We start from the raw sequence: 10,833 nt of genomic DNA on the forward strand, positions 1-10,833 counted from the left end.
GAAAAAAAGGAACTTTTTCATGGCATTCTAATTTTTTGAGATGCACTAGTAGTGTCAAGTTACTCACCTTTCTGTAGGACAGGAAGGTTCCCAAAAAGGGCCAAGGCCTTGGTCCTGGGATCCCCAGGTTTTTAAAAAATCTTAACGGCCAAACACCGTAACTACAGGCAAATAACATAACACATATTTCATTCAGTGTTTTCACTAGACAGCTCTACCTTATCACACAACAGCTATCAACCAGGGAGGGCAAAGGTTATCACATTCTTTCTCCAAGGCATGTGATACCAGCCAACCGCATCTTTTTTGAACTGCCTGCTCAGGCAGTATCGGGGCAGAGTAACACACTCGGAGGAACCCACCCATGATTGACTAGTATTGCGGTTACTGACAGGAGAGAGAGAGAGAGCATGCCATCCCTCCCTCCCTGAGAGCATGGCCAATTTTACTCTCTTGGACTCCCGGACATGGACAGCTGTGGCATCATCGGGATTTGAATTCGAACTCTCTGGATAGGGTGAACACTTTTCTGTTGCGCCATTCAAGTGCCCCAATAAATATTAAATGTTCACTCTCCCATTTCTACATCGCTAGCATTCATCCCCACCGCCTGTTGAGGTTTGGACTGAATAAGTGGAGCAAGACTGATTTCTACAAGAGTTCATTTTTCCTGTACTTTTGCAACATGGGGAAGTCATTTTAGATTTGACTGCTGTTTCAAACTGTAGTCAGGCCTTTCAATTACATAATTTGGGCTACACCCTGTATTTCTGAATTTGGGCTTTTTCTGTCATGATACAGGGTAATTTGGGCTTTTCTGCACGAGCACAGTGCTGTTTTCCCAGCGCTCTGTGTTTAAACCTGCTGCCACTTTTTTAGCTACAAAGTTACGAATAAATAAAATCTATGAATGTTATTTTTACCTTTATTGCAAAATGTCTACAGCATTAATCCCTCTTGATGTACATGACAAAAATAATTAGAATACAGTTAGTATTTAAAAGATGTGTTGGGGCCTGAGGAGCCTGGAGGAAAGGAGCCTGTGAATGAAAAAGCAAGTTACGCACTGTTGCCATCAAAGAGCAGACCTGTGACACAAAAGGTTTTTCAGTCACATCATAAGAATCGGCAGTGCAATTCACAGTATGTAGTCAGGTAAAAGATCCTAGTTTAAATGAAAGGCCAGTGTCTAAGACTATCATCAACAAGAGGACCAAGCTCCAAGTCACTGATTCCACCCACACTTACGGCCCTTTTCCACTACTCTTTTTCAGCTCACTTCAGCCCGACACGGCTCGCGTTTCGACTACCTCAGAGCAGCACGACTCAGCTCGCTTCAGCCCTACCCAGCACCCAAAACTCGCACGGTTTTGGAGTGAGGCTGAAGCGAGCCAAACCGAGCCGAGTGGGGCTAGGGGTGTGAGGAGACACTCCCCTGTGCACTGATTGGTGAGGAGGAGTGTCCTCACATGCCCACACACGCCCCGCGAGCACGCTGGGATCTGTAAACACCGTAAACCCGGAAGAAGAAGAATTACAAATTACGAGAATTTCTGAAGCCTTATGCGCCTCGCCTCATCTATACGCTCTTGCCGGTATCTGTTGGCGTTGTCGGTGACAACAAGCCACAGCACCAAGACCAGCAACACTAACGACTCCATGTCCTCCATGTTTATTGTTTACTATCCGGGTCGTGAGACTACCGCTTAAAAGCTCACTGATGTCACTGTTTGCGCCGCCTAACGACATCACGTGACGTCCACCCACTTTCGCTAACTCCACCCAATATGTCCACCCACTTCCAGCCAGCACGGTTCAGCGCGGTTGTAGTCGAAATGCAACTCCAACAGCCCCACTCAGCCCGACTCAGCACGGCACGGCTCAGCCCGACTCAGCCGCGTTTGTAGTGGAAAAGCGGCATTACACAACTGTGTGGATTTAAGATGCAAGCTGTATCTTAAATACACACAGTTGTGTCCTGAATAGCTCTTTTATTCAGTCTTTTACCTGATTTAAATCATATGACACTGGGTATCAGAGAGATATTGCAGTTGAGGTCAGATAATGTGGGATATAGGGCTATTTTTAGGTTTTTAAATGATACAGGAATTATTAGGAGAATTTAGCACAATAGGGTAGTAAACAGTCTGGTTCACATTCCAGTCCAGAAGGTGGTGGTAATGCACCTAAAAGCTGTTATGGCGGTTGGCAAAAAGATGATTTACCTAATGTGGAAATCCCGCTCTGGTCATTGGTACACGAGTCTCGCTCCTCCGCGAAATCATAGCGTGCTGATCGCCGTTGATGGAGAATTCGTGCTCTGCACGAGGCTTACAGCTAGTTCCGGGTTCGGGAACGGTGCAGATTTCGCGTCAATTACGAGAAATACATGCTAATTCCTGTGTTTTTAAAGAAGAAAGTCAAGACATTGGGTTTTATGCAGCCAAGTTTATTTAATCAGCATTTCGGGTTTTTTTGCTTTTGGTAGCATATTTTGGGCGCCTGACCTTTAATTTAGGCGTCTACGAAGTTATCCGTCGCAGGTTTCATGTAATTGAAAGGCCTGGTAGTGGTTACTTACTATCTGACAGAGCCCTGAACAAACTTTATTTTGCCTCTTCTGGTGATTAATAAACAAGAAAGTGGAAAAAAAAAAAAACCTAATAGCCACTTAACCAGGTCAAAGTGCAGTTATAATCAATTGTACAAAGTTGAACAGATGAACTAATCATTTGTTCATCATCTTAGAGCAAGATCCAGATAATCAAGTAAAGGAAGATCTCTCTCTCTCTCTCTCTCTCACACACACACACACACACACACACACACACACACACACACACACACACACAGAGTAAGACTACAAAAACCTTAAAGGAACAGTCCACCGTATTTCCATAATGAAATATGCTCTTATCTGAATTGAGACGAGCTGCTCCGTACCTATCCGAGCTTTGCGCGACCTCCCAGTCAGTCAGACGCGCTGTCACTCCTGTTAGCAATGTAGCTAGGCTCAGTATGGCCAACGGTATTTTTTGGGGCTGTAGTTAGATGCGACCAAACTCTTCCGCGTTTTTCCTGTTTACATAGGTTTATATGACCAGTGATATGAAACAAGTTCAGTTACACAAATTGAAACGTAGCGATTTTCTATGCTATGAAAAGTCCGCACTATAATGACAGGCGTACTAACACCTTCTGCGCGCTTCGACAGCGCATTGATACGGAGCTCAGATATCAATGCGCTGCCGAAGCGCGCAGAAGGTGTTAGTACGCCTGTCATTATAGTGCGGACTTTCCATAGCATAGAAAATCGCTACGTTTCAATTTGTGTAACTGAACTTGTTTCATATCACTGGTCATATAAACCTATGTAAACAGGAAAAACGCAGAAGAGTTTGGTCGCATCTAACTACAGCCCCAAAAAATACCGTTGGCCATACTGAGCCTAGCTACATTGCTAACAGGAGTGACAGCGCGTCTGACTGACTGGGAGGTCGCGCAAAGCTCGGATAGGTACGGAGCAGCTCGTCTCAATTCAGATAAGACCATATTTCATTATGGAAATACGGTGGACTGTTCCTTTAACTATGAGAATTATGCTAATTAAGACAAGTGTTTAAAGTCTAACCATGTAGTGAGTCACAAGGAACATTCAGTTACAAGCAGACTTGAACATACATACCACTAATTAGACTAAAATGTTCAGGATATACTTACAGAAACAAAAGAGTGACAGCCAATATGATGAGACTCCATGTCACAGACAGAGATGGAAGGAAGCTCATTTCCATCACAGCACAAAAACTAAGCTCTTAGAAATGGTCCGAATTGTCCAGTTGACAGTCGAGCTTCACTACTGCAGCTCTGAGCTTTAGAGAACACCGAAACAGAAGTGTTTTATAGAGAGCCAAAGAAGGTGCAAGTTCAAATGTGTAGGCAGAGACAGATACAGGTACACAATAAAGGTGTTAGCATTGCCTAATAAGGTAGAAAGTAAGGCTCTGGAGCACAAAGGCGTGTGCTCGAACAAAGTGCCTGGATGACAAGATATCCTGCATGACTTTTTGTTTACTTAATATTCTCAAAACTGTTTTATCAATTAGTCCTCATAATTCTCAAATCTATTCTCAGATCACACCACCATCCGATATACAAGTCTAAATGAGATCAATGTGAACAGTTTCTGATTTTTCTGATTGTGACCTAAATATATCACAATAACGCACAAGTGTATCCTCTAAGCAGCATTAAGATCCTGTCAGTTGTAATATTTTAATTTTTCCTGAATGGATTAGGTCAGCAGCAGTAGTGGTACCGTTGGTGTACTGGTATGTGGTGGGGAAGCAGGATGAAGTTCTCTGTTTACTGGTCAGTTCACATCCCTGCTCTCATGTATGGTCACTTATGGGATTTCTAGGACCTGTTGAAGGAATTACACACTAGTACATCTGTGAATCCTTTACTGAGGAGTTGGAATCTGTGCCTGAAGACCAAAAAAAAAAATCTGGACAGACCCTCTCAGCCTGTTGCTATTGCAACTCTCACCAGGAAAAGTGAAGGAAAATTATTAAACTAGAAGAGTACACGGTAGAGTGCATACCCCCGCCAAGCCACATATTATCAACATCAAAATCAAATCCCTTGAACCTTGGATAATACTAAAGTTGTCCACCAAATTTCATCCAAATCCGTTCACTACTTTGAGTTGCATTGGGAAAAGAAACAAAAACAAAGAGGCAAAAACATAACCTCTGTCAAAAAAAGTTGACAGAGGTAATCATGAATCTCTGTTCCAATTTTTCCATCTTTGGCTGATATTCCTGATATACACTCGCCGGCAGGGCGGCATGGTGGTGTAGTGGTTAGCGCTGTTGCCTCACAGCAAGAAGGTCCTGGGTTTGAGCCCCAGGGCCGGCGAGGGCCTTTCTGTGCGGAGTTTGCATGTTCTCCCCGTGTCCGCGTGGGTTTCCTCCGGGTGCTCCGGTTTCCCCCACAGTCCAAAGACATGCAGGTTAGGTTAACTGGTGACTCTAAATTGACCGTAGGTGTGAATGTGAGTGTGAATGGTTGCCTGTGTCTATGTGTCAGCCCTGTGATGACCTGGCGACTTGTCCAGGGTGTACCCCGCCTTTCAGCCGTAGTCAGCTGGGATAGGCTCCAGCTTGCCTGCGACCCTGTAGAAGGATAAAGCGGCTAGAGATAATGAGATGAGACACTCGCCGGCCACTTTAATAGGAACTTGTTCTTGATTGCAAGATCTCTTTTCTTAGCTGGCAGGAGTGGAACCCAGTGTGGTCACTCGCTGTTGCATGCCAAGATGCTTTTCTGTTCACCATGGTTGTAAAGAGTTGCTATAACCTTCCTGGCAGCTCGAACCAATGTGGCCATTTTCCTCTGACCTGACAAGGGGTTTCCACCCACAGAACTACCACCCTGTGGCCTTGACCCCGATAGCCATGAAGTGCTTTGAGCGGCTCATCATAAATCACAAAGTCATGCCTCCCAACCAGTCTGGACCCATTACAGCTCGCTTACAGACCAAACCAGTCTACAGAGGATGCCATCTCCACCCAGACTCATCTGGAAAATAAGAACACCTATGCCAGGATCCTGCTGATTAACTTCAGCTCGGCTTTTAACACAATATTGCCACAACAGCTCATTGAAAAACTGCTGTTGCTTGGTGTGGATCCTGGTTTGTGCAATTGGATCAGGGACTTTGATGGAGAGACAGCAGTCAGCATGGATAGCGTTACATCTAAAAACAACCACAGGATCACCACAAGGGTGTGTACTGAGCCCGTTACTGTTCACACGACTGATGCATGACTGTACTGCTAGTTTCAACACCAACCACATCATGAAGTTCACCGATGGAGGCCAACAACTGTGGTGCATCACCAATGACAATGAGTCAGCCTATAGAAATGAAGCGGAGCAGCTGACAGCCTGGTGCACGAAACACAATCATGCCCTCAACACCAATAAGATCAAGGAGATTGTAACTGACTCCAGGAGGACTGGTCATCGGTACCATCTCCCACTGACCATCAGAAGTTCAGAGGTGGAGAGGGTTCACAGCACCAAGTACCTGAGGATCCAGCTGACTGACGAGCTGACCTCAAAGGACAACACCACAGCTGTCATCAAGAGGGCCCAACAGCACCTTCACCCCCTCTGCAGGCTGAAGAGGGTCGACCTATCCATCCCAGCCATGATCATGTTTTACAGATGCACCATTGAGAGCACTCCCCTACTGCATCTCTTCCTGGTTTGGCAATCACACAGCAGAGCAGAGACACAAGCTGAACAGAATAGTGAGAACTGCTGAAAAAAATCATGTGCCTCACTGTTCTACACGGAGCGCTGTGTACGAAGGGCAAACCGCATCATAAAGGATCCTACTCATCCCTCTCATGGCATGTTCATATTCATGCAATCCAGGACAAGATACAGAAGCATCAGATTGAGGACTACTCAACTGTTAAACAACTTCTTTCCCACAGCAATCAGACTACTGAACCAGAGAACGTGAACTGCATACAAGAGGCTTTTCCTCTAAAAACATGTTTTATTAAACCACTTTTTAAATTGTATTTTAGAATAATCTAGTTTATTTATTAGTGCTCTTATTTATTAACTTGAAATTTTTTACAGACTTTTCGCACTGGATTACTGACTGGTGGATGTGTGAAACAATTTCGTTTTTATGTGCAGCATAAAAATGACAGGAAATCTGAATCTGTCGCTCACTCAGCATTTTTTGTTTTTCGCACCATTCCATGTACAGTAAACTCTAGAGACTGTTCTGTGTGAAAACCCCAGCAGATCAGCAGTTTCTGAAAGACTCAAAACCAGTCCATCTGGCTCAAACCAACACCCATGCCACAGTAAAAGTCACACTTTGAGATCACAATTTTTCCCCATTCTGATGTTTGACATGAACATGAACTAAAGCTCTTGATTTGTATCTGTATGATTTGATGCATTGTGCTGCTATCAAGGGATCGGCTGATTAGAGAACTGCCATCAAGGGGCAGTTGGTGTAGTGGTTAGCACTGTCGCCTCACGGCAAGAAGGTCCTGGGTTCGAGCCCAGCAGCCGGCAAAGGCCTTTCTGTGTGGAGTTTGTATGTTCTCCCCGTGTCTGTGTGGGTTTCCTCCGAAAGGAAGGAAAGACATGCGGGTTAGGTTAACTGGTGGCTCTAAATTGACCGTAGGTGTGAATGGTTGTTTGTCCCTGCGATAACCCAGCGACCCTGTAGAACAGTACAAGTGGCTACAGATAATGGATGGATGGATGGATGACTGCATCAAACAGCAGGTGGATGGGTGTTCCTAATAAAGTGGCTGGGGAGTGTCTAGTTAAACTCAAAACACGGAAATCAAGAGTGTCAAAACTCCAGCTCTGAGTTTTAGAAGGAAATGAGCTGCAAGTTTCACTGAGCATCTTGCATAAAATCACACACAGGTCTTTGTCACAGTTACTTCATTGCCTGAAAAGTGATTCATGTGAGTCGACTCAGACTTGTTTGTAAATGACTCGTGACTACTTCAACTTCTGCTACTTACATAATAAACAATTAAGGACACTTTCTTACTGTTGTATCATTAGAAACCCCTAAAACCCCCAACTTTAGTAAACCAGCTCCATCCTGAACTACAACACACAACAACCTGTAATGTCATATTTTTTTTTCTTTTCTCAAAGGAAGTGACATAAGCCTAATAAAACAGATCATAAACTACCTTTATTGCATGGCTTAAAACCTACATCCATCATGTCAGAGATTAATTATTATAAACAACATGAGATATACCCCCCAAAAAACCAATAAATTCCTTACCCTCCTTTTTTTTCCTCCCACTTCACTCGTGCTGTGAACTCACTTCCTGAAATGTCAGAGAACGCTCAGTGGATTAACATGTGAAACGCCTCTAATGCTTTCCTTGTTTTTCCAGCTTTGCTCTTTGTGCTTTTTTTGGTTTAAACAGCGCCCAACAGTGGACACTCAGGCCTGACTGAGGCAGTGTGATCAGATTTCTAACTGCACATTAGAGTAGAGTGGGGGAAAAGCCCCCCTTAAGGAAAATTCATTTTTTTATCCAAGTTGAAATGAACCATGTGTTTAGTTTTAATCATAGTTTTTGACAACAGTGACATGAACAATAATGCCACCTAAAGTTTGCCTTTTTTAACAAAAACAAACATTGTGCCAAGGGGGCCTTTTACCCCCCCGCCCCCCCAGGCCCCCTCACTCAAAAAAAGCTGTTTGGATAGCAAAAGTGTTTACTTAAGCCTATAATTTGAAAGAAACAAGAAAATATCCCTGAATTAATGAATAGATGCATTATTTTATTATATTTCGCATTTTAATTTAATTTTTTTAAATTTCAATTATTTTTAATATTAAGTTCAAATTACTTGCTTTACTCAACCAGGTAAGCGAGATGTTATTAAAAACTATGTATCTGCTATTCAGAAATGTATGAAATACAGTAATTATGATAAAAGGAAATGATGCCCCCTGGGGGCCATTTACCCCGCCATTAAGGGGGCGTTTTACCCCACAGACTACACTTTTACCAAAAAGGGTCTTACTTTCAAAATGTGATTCAACTTCATCTCATTATCTCTAGCCGCTTTATCCTTCTACAGGGTCGCAGGCAAGCTGGAGCCTATCCCAGCTGACTACGGGCGAAAGGCGGGGTACACCCTGGACAAGTCGCCAGGTCATCACAGGGCTGACACATAGACACAGACAACCATTCACACTCACATTCACACCTACGCTCAATTTAGAGTCACCAGTTAACCTAACCTGCATGTCTTTGGACTGTGGGGGAAACCGGAGCACCCGGAGGAAACCCACGCGGACACGGGGAGAACATGCAAACTCCGCACAGAAAGGCCCTCGCCGGCCACGGGGCTCGAACCCGGACCTTCTTGCTGTGAGGCGACAGCGCTAACCACTACACCACCGTGCCGCCCATGATTCAACTTTTTATACCTAATGTATTTTTTTTTAACGTACTGACTTGTCTACTCATACCACATACGCAGCTGTGATATCTGACAAAATAGCAGCTATCTAAATACAGTTTTACTGATATCTGAAAATTATATCACTTACCATGAAATTTGATTTCTCTCCGCTGCGTTGCTGATATGCGATCCACAGTGGATATTTGTATATCCCCGTTGTCAAGCCAGTCCATAGCAACAATAGAAATGTAACTTTGCGCCATCTGGTGGTTATTTTGGGTAAAACAGGCCGGGGGCGTATTACCCCACGGGGGCGTATTACCCCACTCTACTCTATACAGACCAGGGGTATTCAATTAAAAGTCACTGAGCTCCAGTTATTAAATTTTGTCCAAGTAGAAGGTCTGAACCGAAGTCCAGCTTGTGTCTTATAGCCTTCCCCTATGTCCACATTTTCATATGGTTTCAACAATATTTATTGTTCATTTCCAATGCAGGAAATGAACTGAGTGCACAACTATCTCTTTTACCATAAATAAAAGTAGTCCCAGGAAAATAAATTCAAGGCCTTTATTTCAGATTAAAGAAAACAGAAACCTCAGAATAAAATAAATAAAAAAGTGCAAACAGAGTGGAATAATTCCTTTTTCTCTTAAATTAAAGAGGTCCCAACCTGAAGAATTGAAGGCCTACACTTCAAGTAAAAAAGTCAACTCAGAAAACATTAACTAAAAAGTGCAAGAGCATTGACTTCACATTTTCTCTTCTTTGTTCTTAAAATAAGGAGGTCCCAGCCTAAAAAAATGAGGGCCTACTTTTCAAGAAAAAAAAATCCACATCTTCAGAAAACAAATGGCTTTTTGGGGGGGAAATGCAAACAGAACATTTTTCTTTGAACTTTTCTCTTTTAATTCTTCTTTTACTCTTCTTAATGAGAAAAATGGGCATGTGACTGACCTGCCAGTAATTTAAATCTTGGTTGGAGTGCCATTCTCATGCAGATATGTAGGTGTTCATTGTTGAGCCTAGAACGGTACTTGGTTTTGACAATGTTCATAGTGGAAAAAGCTGACTCACAGCTGTAAGTTGATCCAAACATAGTGAAGGTGTGCAGTGCTCCTTTGATTAGACCAGGGAACACACTTCAATGTGTTTATGTTGCCCCAAAATCCACGCTACTTTTAAGGAACATTCGTTTGCACGTTGCTGGGCTGTAAATGTATGTGTGATGAGTCGGGTAGACCTGTCATACTGTGCTTGCAGTTGGGTTATTTTGCGTGCCCTCAGCTCGGACTTCAGGGGATAACTTTGCTCAAAAGAGCTGTGCTTGGTTTTGTAGTGGCGCTTCATGTTGCCGCTTTTAATTAATGCCACGTTTTCGGAGCATATGAGGCACACTGGTTTTGAACTGCTCGCCGGAAGAATGAACATATATTTCTCCATCCATTCATCTTTAAAACAATGATTTTCCTTGTCTACTTTCCGCCGCCTTTTGGAGCAAGCCATGTTGTCTCGGTCGGTTGTCTCTTAACTTAACTCTCTTCCTCTCTGCTTGTTGCTCTGCTGTGGTGCGCTGGGTAAACTAACGATTTTATTGGCTCAACTGAGTGAAGCTATTGTCGTATTAACTGGAGTAGCAGCGCCCGCTGTCAATAGCCACGACCGTCCAAAATAATGCTTCATGAAAATTACTTAATCTCGTGAATTTACCATTCGTCACGGGTCCGGATCCGGACCGAGGGCCGCCATTTGGTGATGCCCTCCAGGATTTCGCGATTTGCAAATTCAACCAATCCCCGCGAATTCAGAGCGGTGTTGCAATTATATCCAATCACCGCAACTTTC

At 43.5% G+C, this 10,833-nt stretch overlaps 1 protein-coding gene across 2 annotated transcripts in view; it reads right to left on the reverse strand.

Moving 5' to 3' along the window:
* LOC132900778 (cytochrome P450 3A30-like) overlaps positions 1 to 7,928 on the reverse strand; it is a 28,534-nt gene extending 20,606 nt beyond the window's left edge. The window contains exons 1-3 of one of the 2 annotated variants that reach the window (XM_060943064.1): positions 7,850 to 7,928; positions 3,721 to 3,872; positions 68 to 161 (exon numbers count right to left, since the gene is read on the reverse strand). In XM_060943064.1, the coding sequence (XP_060799047.1) occupies positions 68 to 161; positions 3,721 to 3,794 (168 nt within the window). In that variant the 5' untranslated portion in view covers positions 3,795 to 3,872; positions 7,850 to 7,928. Of the gene's footprint in view, positions 1 to 67; positions 162 to 3,720; positions 3,873 to 6,094; positions 6,195 to 7,849 lie in introns of those variants that run through there. The other variant, XM_060943063.1, reaches the window with a different exon arrangement.
* Between the last annotated feature and the right edge of the window lie 2,905 nt (positions 7,929 to 10,833).

Source organism: Neoarius graeffei, chromosome 16 (assembly GCF_027579695.1).
Source record: "Neoarius graeffei isolate fNeoGra1 chromosome 16, fNeoGra1.pri, whole genome shotgun sequence".
Taxonomy (NCBI): Eukaryota; Metazoa; Chordata; class Actinopteri; order Siluriformes; family Ariidae; genus Neoarius; species Neoarius graeffei.